At 41.5% G+C, this 10,417-nt stretch overlaps 1 protein-coding gene across 1 annotated transcript in view; it reads left to right on the top strand.

The window, feature by feature from the left end:
* The first annotated feature begins 324 nt into the window (after nt 1–324).
* Nucleotides 325–10,417, top strand: part of VCPIP1 (valosin containing protein (p97)/p47 complex interacting protein 1) — a 15,167-nt gene continuing 5,074 nt past the window's right edge. The window contains exons 1-2 of the mRNA XM_015409151.1: nt 325–3,144; nt 6,130–6,216. Coding sequence (XP_015264637.1) covers nt 465–3,144; nt 6,130–6,216 — 2,767 coding nt within the window. The 5' untranslated portion in view covers nt 325–464. The remainder of the gene's footprint in view (nt 3,145–6,129; nt 6,217–10,417) is intronic.

The following is a 10,417-nucleotide window of genomic DNA, read 5'->3' on the forward strand; positions in this document are numbered from 1 at the left end:
CCACTTAGGCATTCACAGAGACAACACTACATTTCCCAGCTCTCCTTATGTCAAAATAGCCCTCTTCGTTTTTCTCACTTTTTCCTGTACTGCGTTGCACAACGGTACTAGTAGTTTTCGAGGAATAGCCTCCCAGATTCCAAACGGCTGGGCTCTCTGGGCTGAGAAAACTACAACTCCCGGTTGTCCGAGCGGGGTTGCGCTTGCGCAGTTTGCATAGAAGGAAGGAGGGGAAAGGCCGTTACGTTGAGGGCAACGGCCAGGGCAGTGAAGAGGCAATAAGCGGTGGAACTGGAGGCTTCCGTGTTTGCTGTTGAACCGAGGTGGAGCGGGGGAAGGGCGGCTTCTGCGGAGCTCCGTCCGTTACGGGTGGGGAGGAGGGGATGAGCCTGTGAGGGGCGGCGAATCGAAGAGGTTGAGGGGAGAAGGAGACCGGCCGCAGGCAGGCAGAGAGGCGCGGAGCGATGTCTCAGCCGCCTCAGCAACATCCGCCTCAGCAGGAGCAGCAGCCGGTAGCGGCGCCGGTGTCGAAAAAAAGGGACCGGCGGATCTTCTCGGGCACTTGCCCGGATCCCAAGTGCCAGGCGCGCTTGTTCTTCCCGGCGCACGGGCCGCTGAGCAGCGGGAGCATCGAGTGTACGGACTGCGGGCAGCGCTATGAGCAGCGGCAACTGCTGGGGGTGGAAGAGGTGACGGACCCGGACCTGGTGCTGCACAACCTGCTGCGGAACGCGCTGCTGGGGGTGAGCGGGGCGGGGCCTCCCCGGAAGAACACGGAGGTGATCAAAGTCATGGGCCTCTCCAATTACCACTGCAAGCTGCTGTCTCCCATCCTGGCCCGGTATGGCATGGACAAGCAGACGGGCAAGGCCAAACTCCTCAGGGAGATGAACCAGGGGGACGTCTTTGACTGTTCTCTTCTTGGGGATCGTGCCTTCCTGATCGAGCCTGAGCATGTGGAGACTGTGGGCTACGGCAAAGATCGCTCTGGCAGCCTTCTCTACTTGCACGACACTCTAGAAGATATAAAGAAGGCCAACAACAGCCAGGAGTGCCTCATCCCAGTCCATGTGGATGGTGATGGCCATTGCTTAGTCCATGCTATCTCCCGGGCATTAGTGGGCAGGGAACTGTTCTGGCATGCGTTACGGGAGAACCTCAAGAAGCATTTCATAGAGAACCTTGCCCGCTACAAAGCCCTCTTTCATGACTTCATTGATGCAGTGGAGTGGGAGGACATCATCAATGAGTGTGATCCTAGTTTCATTCCCCCAGAAGGTGTGCCGATGGGCCTTAGAAACATCCACATCTTTGGTCTAGCCAATGTGCTACATCGGCCTATCATTCTCTTGGACTCCCTAAGTGGAATGCGTAGTTCAGGAGACTACTCTGCGACATTCCTTCCTGGATTGATACCAGAAGAAAAATGCATGGGGAAAGATGGCATGTTAAACAAACCTATCTGTATTGCCTGGAGTAGTTCTGGACGTAACCATTATATTCCTCTAGTTGGAATAAAAGGTGCTGCTTTGCCTAAATTGCCTATGAAATTACTTCCTAAAGCTTGGGGGGTACCTCAGGACCTTATTAAAAAGTATATAAAATTGGAAGAGGATGGTGGCTGTGTGATAGGAGGAGACAGAAGTTTGCAAGACAAATATTTGATGAGACTGGTTGCTGCCATGGAGGAGGTCTTTATGGATAAGCATGGTATTCATCCAAGTTTAGTAGCTGATGTGCATCAGTATTTCTACAGACGAACTGGTGTAATAGGAGTTCAGCCTGAAGATGTCACAGCAGCTGCTAAAAAGGCAGTGATAGACAACCGCCTTCACAAGTGTCTAATTTGTGGGGCCCTTTCAGAAATTCATGTTCCTCCAGAGTGGCTGGCTCCAGGAGGGAAGCTCTATAATCTGGCAAAAAGTACCCATGGGCAGCTAAGGCCTGATAAAAATTATAGTTTTCCCCTGAACAGTTTGGTATGCTCCTATAATCCTGTGAAGGATGTTCTTGTACCAGACTACAGTTTGAGTAGCTTGACTGCTTGTAATTGGTGCCATGGAACCTTGGTGCGTCGTGTCAGAAGTGATGGCTCTGTTGTGTATTTGGATGGGGACAGAACTAATACTAGATCTGTAGGAGGCAAATGTGGTTGTGGATTCAAGCATTATTGGGAAGGGAAAGAATATGACAATCTTCCTGAAGCTTTTCCTATTACTTTAGAGTGGGGTGGGAGAGTGGTGAGAGAGTCGGTGTACTGGTTCCAGTATGAAAGTGACCCGTCTCTGAACAGCAATGTGTATGATGTTGCAATGAAACTTGTTACCAAGCATTTTCCTGGAGAGTTTGGTAGTGAGATTCTTGTTCAGAAAGTTGTCAATACAATACTGCATCAAACAGCCAAAAAGAACCCTGATGATTATACACCTGTAAATATTGATGGTGCTCATGCCCGAAGAGTTGATGATGTTCAACACGGACAAGACATGGAATCTCAGCTTCCAACCAAAATTATTCTTACTGGACAAAAAACAAAAACATTGCATAAAGAAGAGCTGAATATGAGTAAAACTGAAAGAACTATTCAACAAAACATTGCAGAACAGGCTCCTGTAATGCAGAAACGAAAAACTGAAACATTAAAACAGGCACAGAAAGGGCCAGCTAGAACTGCTTCCCCTGGTGTTCCTGATGGGCCTTCATCAGCACCTGCTACACCAACCAAGACTCCTTATTCCCCAACATCTACGAAAGAAAAGAAAATACGCATAACAACAAACGATGGGCGGCAGGCAATGCTTACCTTGAAGTCCACAACCACATTTTTAGAGTTACAAGAAAGCATAGCTAGAGAATTTAGTATTCCTCCTCATTTGCAATGTATTCGCTTTGGTTTTCCTCCCAAAGAGCTTCTCCCACCCAAAGAAGGACAGGAAAATGAACCTGTTCCTTTGCTGCATGGTGACAGAATAACCATAGAGATACTTAAAGCAAAGGAAGATAGTAGCCAGTCTACACTGGTGCACTCATCCCATGCTGTGAAACATGATGATGCTGCAGTTACTAGTAAAATCTCTTCCAAGGAACTCCAAGAGCAAATTGATAAGGAAATGTACTCACTGTGTCTTCTAGCAACATTTATGGGTAAGAGAGGACTTAATTCACATTTTCCAAGTGTTTAATTGATAGAAGTGTGGCTAAATGTTGAATTTTATAAAACTTGAGAGGCTATGGCAAACTGAAATAAATAACATTATTAATGTGACCTTCAAAAAGTGGATATATATGTGTACAGTTTTTCCTTTTAGAAAAAATGAAAATGCTTGAGGGTCTGCTTTTAACATACATATACCTGTAATTTAGACATTGCAGTATATTTGAATGCCAAGTAATTTTTTTACTCACTACAATGCTCCTCTTGTACTAGATAGATCGGCGTTTAAAATCGCTGCAATTCATTTAATGCATGATAGAGCAAGCAGGTAGAACTGGAAACTCTCAAAACAGTAAATAAAACACATGTTTGAAAGCTGAATTGCTTGTCAATTAATGTACATAATGTAGATGTATCAGCACAATGATTAATATATAAAATGTCTTTTTCTGCTGCTCAGCCAGATCTATTGAAGGTTATATTTTAAAAAGCCTTTGAAACCCAATTAATTGGCAGTGTTACAAATAAAATCAATATATTGCAGTGTTTGCCATTGGCTGCACTGGGTTTATGACATCAGAACTTAATGCTTGGCTAGTTGATGCGAGAGTGTTTTTTGAAGGTCTGTAGAGTGTTTTTTGAAGGTCTGTTTTGCTGCATCTTAAAACCCCTCAGGACTGCAGAAGGGCCTATTCCTTTTCTGATGCTGCCATCATAGGTGTTGCCTAAATTTGAAAATTTTGTAATCATTCACAACTTAAAAATTAAGTTTGTTTGTCAAGGTACTGTAAAGTATCCAAAAGACTGGTTAAAAGGAAATTGTTTTAGGCTGTGATCTCCTGAATTGAAACTTTCCCCAGGAAGGGGAAATGAGTAGAAATTAAGAAACAAAAGTGAAACTATGTTTATTACTGTAATTGGTACCAAAGCTTGCCAGACTGTGGTCATGAGTCTTTTGTAATACTCAGCTTTTCTTTGAATCTCCTCAAATGCAATCAATCCTTAAAGATAGATGCCTTTCCTAGTTGGGAAGAAGAGATCCCCAGAAAGCCAAAAGCCTGGAAAAACTGTGAGGCCCCTCTTAGATTCTAACACCATCAGGACCAGGGGGCTAATTGGGAAAAAGTTTTATCCAGCCTGTTTCTGTCCTGTAAATGTGATGTCTCAGGACTAAAAAGAAAAAAAAAGTAAAAGAAGGACGGGTACACAAACTAGGTGAGGAGTATTCAGGCAGAAGGTTTGGGCCTCTGCATTAACTGTTCTGCATTACCTATATATATGCTTTCCCAACATACACGTGCTCTGAAGATAATAGTATTCTAAGGACGAGGTAGTCCTTCCAAAGGAACAAAGATCGCTTATGTTCTGGAGGCCTGACTCATTGTTGGAGGACTGTATCTTCAGTGTGTCATATGAGGTGGAAATCACAATACAGTATGCTTTAAATTACTTCGAGTTGACTTTTAGCCTTGACAGTACACGAGTTTTCAAAGGATGACTTTTTAAAGCTTATTTCTGTTATCTAGTTTTAGTATGTTATGAAGGACGATTCAGAGTACTGATCTCCTTCATGTTGCTTTAGATCGGGGTTCTCAGCAGGTTCTTGAATTTATTTTCAGCAGAATAAATGCCCTGCAATTCTGTTTTACTGCTTTGTAAGTGAAACAACTGTCAAGTTACTGATTGAGCTAAAAGGGTATATGACTTGTTTCCAGTTTTTCTGCTTTTATTGTAATGTATGTGGGATACAAAGCTTTCCTTTTATAGAGGAGACCTCCCAAGCAGGCCTACTTAGGAGTAAGTTGCATTTTATTCACTGGGGCTTGCACTCAGGAGAGTGTTTTTAGGTTTGCAGCCAGAGTCTCATTTCTCATGTCACTGTAGAACCAAGTTACATTACCTCGCACCCTTTTAAAAAAATAGCTCTTGCTTCTTCATCATGTGTGAAATGGTTCTTAGTCTAGGTGGGAATAAGAAAACCTGAAGTGTAGCAAGCTTGGTGTGGTATCAAGCCAACATTTTTTCCTTAACTACTTAAAACCAATATTGAGAATTTGAAGGTTGCCCAGCACTTGAAATACCAATATTCTGATTAGCTCTTACAGTCCATTATGTATATACTTTGACATTAGGCCATATTGTACAGCACAAGAATTTCTGTTACTTCAGAACCTTTCCTAGGGAAAGGACTGTTTAGTGACAGCTGTAGAAATCACAAACCAGCATTGTCCATCACGTATCAAATGCTGGATTTCCTGTGGAGTGGGATCTTCTTTGTTAACCTAATTGTTATAGAACAGCAAAATGTCAGTAGTTTTGACAGTGTGCAAGTGAATGAGATGGCTTATATGTCACAAGGATTTAGAAGTTCACTGCAGGATCCCTAAAAGCATAACACTGTAGGCCAGATACTCACTATTTGGGTGGAGGGAAGTTTTTTTACACTTAAACTCATCTGTATTCACCACTGGAATAATGTTTTTGTTTTGTTTATACCTGTCTTTGTCCCGAGTGGATTCAAAGCAGCTTCTGTTATTCTCTCCTTTATTTTATCCTCGCAGCAACCCTGTGAGGTAGGTTAGGCTGAGTGTATGTGACTGGCCCAAGGCTGCCCAGCAGAGCGAAGATTTAAACCTGGGTTCGCATATCCTGGTCTGATATTCTGACCACACTACAAATAGTAATAATGTTTATGTGAAAGATTATAAGAGAGGGATTTATTGGCACTAAAAATTTTACTTGCCATTAGGGATGCCCAGTGACTGTAGCCACTCAACATGAGCCTGCTGTTAACTGTATACCTCCACCTTAGTTGATTATTTGGTCTCACAAAAGTATGATGCTATGTTGGGACAGGGTGGGATGTTGGGAACTGTCTGTTCTATAATATGTGTGAGTGAAGGGCAATCATTCATACTTTTATATTAATTTTGATTGTGCTAATTTAATTTTAACTTTTTATGTCTAATCCACAGGAGAAGATGTTTGGTCTTATGCAAAGGGGCTTCCTCACTTGTTCCAGCAAGGTGGCGTGTTCTACAATATAATGAAGAAAACAATGGGTATTGTTTCTAACTCTCTGCTAATAGATTTTTCCAATAAATGTCATTGTCATACAAGACTTGGGGTGAGTGGAGACTGCCTGTCTCTGGTTGGCAATATAAGCTGTTATTGCTGACTTTTTGTAGAAAGGCTATCCACCATACATACCCAATCACAGCATATATTGCTTCCAATTTTAAAAGAGTTGACAGTTGGAATAACTTGCAGGCTTATGATACTGATATTACATGTGAATTAGAATTATAATTGTTAGCTTATTACCCTGAATTTTGCATGCTGCTCAGTTTCTGGAATAATGAACTGAAATAAGATGATATAACCACATTTGATGCATACTCTTAAAAGCATAAAATAAGGCCAGTATCTGGAGGGCTATGTGTGATGTTCCAAATGGGTGCCAAGTCATACCAGCCTCCCTCCCCCAGCTCCTTGGCTTCTCATTAGCTGCTACAGAAGGTTAGATACCCTCTCAAATGGAATTTAATATGGCATGAGTGGCTGAAGGTGGAAATAAAACTGGCTGCCTTCATGAGCCTCTTTAGATTCTATCTCATAGCTTTGTTGCAGAACCCAGCAAACTCTATAAAGCAGGCTAAATTCACATTTAGCCTCTATCAGAGTGAAGTTGCAGCCACCTAATTGGCTCATAATTAAAAAGTCAGTGTGCAAGGGAGATTTGTTCCTATCTAACACAGAAGCTATGATTCTAAAAGAGCCTTGTCATGGAACATCTATAAATGGTTCTACATTGGAGGTGTTTTGTAACACTTTTTTCTCAGCTTGTGAAATGTGATTTAAACAATATTCCGAGTTTGTTTTGTTAACATTCTTTTCTGTTGTACAGGTGCTTGATCCTCTGTACATTCTAGGAATAAACCCAGTGGCCTGTTTTGCTACAGCATCTTGATGTATTTGTAAAGGTTTAGAACTGTAAGAATTTAGGATTCATAGAAGGAACAATAGTACATTTCTTACTATGGAAGCTTTTGGGTTAAAACTCATACTCAAATTATACTGTACTTTCCCTCCAATTGCCAGAGCGAAATTTTAGCCTTAACAATCCTGTCATGAAGGCTAAGGCTGAAAAATAGTAACTTGTTCCAGCCCATCTATTTTGTTTCAGAGCTGAGTACTAGCTGCTGGACTGTTCTGGCTTTTAATGCTGTAGATGCAGAATTATTCTTTGTCATGGCTTGTCTGTTGATATGTTGTCATCTTGATTATAGGCCTTAACAAAAATAAAAGCATAAGTACAAAATTTAAAACTTTTTGCAAAGTTAATAATAACATCAGTAAACCACAATAATAGAAGAACCCCGACATAGTAGTAGTCTCAGTTACCCTTACAGGTCTGCTATATAGCTTTCCTTATAAGATGGTTGGTGCCATTCCTGCCGCAAAAAGCTAAAAAAATCACTGAAGTTATCCTAATACTATTGTTATTACCAGTTACTGTCAGCAACCAAAAGCTTAATTTTGTATTGTTTTGGACCAGTGATCAGACTCAACTGAAACCTGAGCCAACGATTTTATATCTTGTTGCCTTTTAGATGGAAAACTAAAGTAAAAAGTGGGGACACAATGTGCATGTCTCTTACACGTATACAAACATTGTCTTTTGCAGTCATAGTATGAGTTCTGGGATAGCAAGTTAACAAAAATATATGAGAATAAAGCTAGAGTCCAGGAGTACGCCCAAAACAAACCATCTCTACCCTGTGTACATAGGGACTTTACTCAAGCTTTATTTTAGATGCCAATTGCAAGCATGAGAATGATAGTGTCTTAGTAGCTTTTTTCTCCTACCCATCCAATATTATGGAAACTGACATCCTTCCTGATGAATGTAGCTTGTCCCACATTTTCTACAGTGAACTATTCAAGAATCTAGGCTATAGCATTGTGGATTTCTCTCTCTCTCTCTCTCTCTCTCTCTCTCTCTCTCTCTCTCTCTCTCCCCCATAACTAGCAATCCAAAATAGTCCGGTGGCACCTTTAAGACCAAGGTTTATTCAGGTACAAGCTCTCCCTCCTCTGTGAGGGCAGATCTGCATTGTCAGGGGTATGGCCTAATATGCTAATGAGTTTCTGCTGTTGGGTGTGGCCTGTTATGCTAATGAGCTCCTTCTGGGCTTTTTTACAAAAGGAACCCTGGAAAAATATAGTTTTTCTCTGGAATCTCTGCAGCTAAACAGTTAATGTGAGCCACCATCATAGATTGTCTATTTCATGTGGCAAGCATCGTATTCTTTCAAACTTAATTGCTAACATTAAACAGCATGCAAGTGCGAAAACACAGTTTCATCTGGAAAGTCATTACTTTCAAAAGAAGCACTAACAATAAACCTAGCTTCAGTTACAAGTTCAACTGCCAAACAGCAGCAGGGCCTTTCCAGTGGAGGCACCCAAGATCATAGAACTTCCTCCTCATAGAGGTCCATTTGGCAGCCTTGTTCCTCTCTTACAAGAGGCTGGACAAGACGGTTGTGCCTAAAGAATTTTTAAGGCAGCAAGGATGAGCATGGGACACTGTTGCTATACTATTGTTTAAATTGTTTTGGAAGTTTTGTGATTTAATAGCTTTATTTGATTATACTTTACTTGTATTAATGTTATGGACTGTAAGCTGCTTTGGACACCTATGAAAGGTGAAATGTCAAAATAGACATGTTTTAAAATCATAGCTAAAAAGAGGCAGATTGGCTGAGCACTGCAAGAATCAAGCAGTATTCTACAAAAAAGCATTTTGGAACACAATGTAGTAAGTTTCACATTGACTGCTATCTCAGCAATGGCAATAAAAGGAAAGCTGTATTACTTAATCTATGCAGTTTTACACAGAAGCAAATTCCCAATAGGTTCAATGAGGCTTACTTCCATATAAAGGCACAAAGGAAACACCCAGCTTTTTAAAACAAATATGAAGGATGCTACACAAGTAGTAGCTTGTAGTTGCTTCTACGTAAAGTTTTTTTAGAGAGTAGAAGAAGAGCTGGATTTATACCCCGCCCTTCACTCAGAGTGGCTTACAATCACCTTCCCTTCCTCTCCCCACAACAGACACCCTGTGAGGTAGATGGGACTGAGAGAGCTCTGAGAGAACTGTGACTGACCCGAGGTCACCCAGCTGGCTTCATGTGCAGGAGTGGGGAATCAAACCCAGTTGTCCAGATTAGAGTCCAACATCTAAAGAATTTACCCAATAGGAAAGCCATCCCTTTCCCCTCCTCTTGCCATATCGTATAACAAAATACCATAGCATCAAATCTGACAGAAAAGATGTGTATGAAAGTGGGTGAGACTGAAAAAAATAAGCCTCTAAATTTACACATCAGTACAAGGGGGGATTTACATGCTAATTTGCTCCTATCCATTGATTTTACCAGCCACCTGATCCAGTTTCAGCTCTGCGTATGTATCTTGGCTCTGAGTGCCCCCCCCAACAGCTGTGCCCCCCCCTTTCCAGCAGGTAACCCTTGAGATTTTATTCCATTTGTCTAAAGTGTGCTTTGCACATGAAAGCTTACACTTTGAATAAAACTTTGTTGGTCTTAAAGATGCCACTGGAATCAGACTTTGTTCCACTGCTTCAGACCAGCATGGCTACCCACCTATATTTAACAACATTCATTTAAAATTACTTCTGGTTTGAGTTCTAATTCTTTTTAAAAATTTCAGTTCTTTAAATCATCTGCAGCAATTCATCTGAAGTTACTGGAAATTTTCACTCTGAGGATGAGCATGCTATGAAACCAAACACAAAGATGAACCCAGACAAATGGAATAATCTACCCAACCCCAACCCTCCAAACTTTGCTGAATTCCTTCTGCCTTGGACCTCAGACAGCCCAGTTCACATGCATCAGCCAAACCACAAGGTGGCCATGAGTGCCATACATCAGAGCTATGTGCTCCCTCATCTCCTTGCATGCTCTCATTTCTCCCCATGCTTTGATAAAAACTTCTTAATTTACCATAAAAAATGTTAAATCTGTAAACAGTCTTTGCGTTACAAAAAACACAGCACTTACTCATTCCCATTCTGCTTAAATAGCATCACCAAAAAGCAGGTAGGGATCCTTCCCCTCTCTTTTTTTGAGAGAAATTGGTTCTGTAATAAGTATTAAATGGAAGGGAAAGAAAGAGAAGGAAAGAGGGAGAGAAGGAAGGAGGGAAAGAAAGAAAGAGAGAAGGAATGGA

The sequence above is a fragment of the Gekko japonicus genome, unplaced genomic scaffold, assembly GCF_001447785.1.
Source record: "Gekko japonicus isolate JY-2015 unplaced genomic scaffold, Gekko_japonicus_V1.1 scaffold88, whole genome shotgun sequence".
Lineage (NCBI taxonomy): Eukaryota > Metazoa > Chordata > Lepidosauria > Squamata > Gekkonidae > Gekko > Gekko japonicus.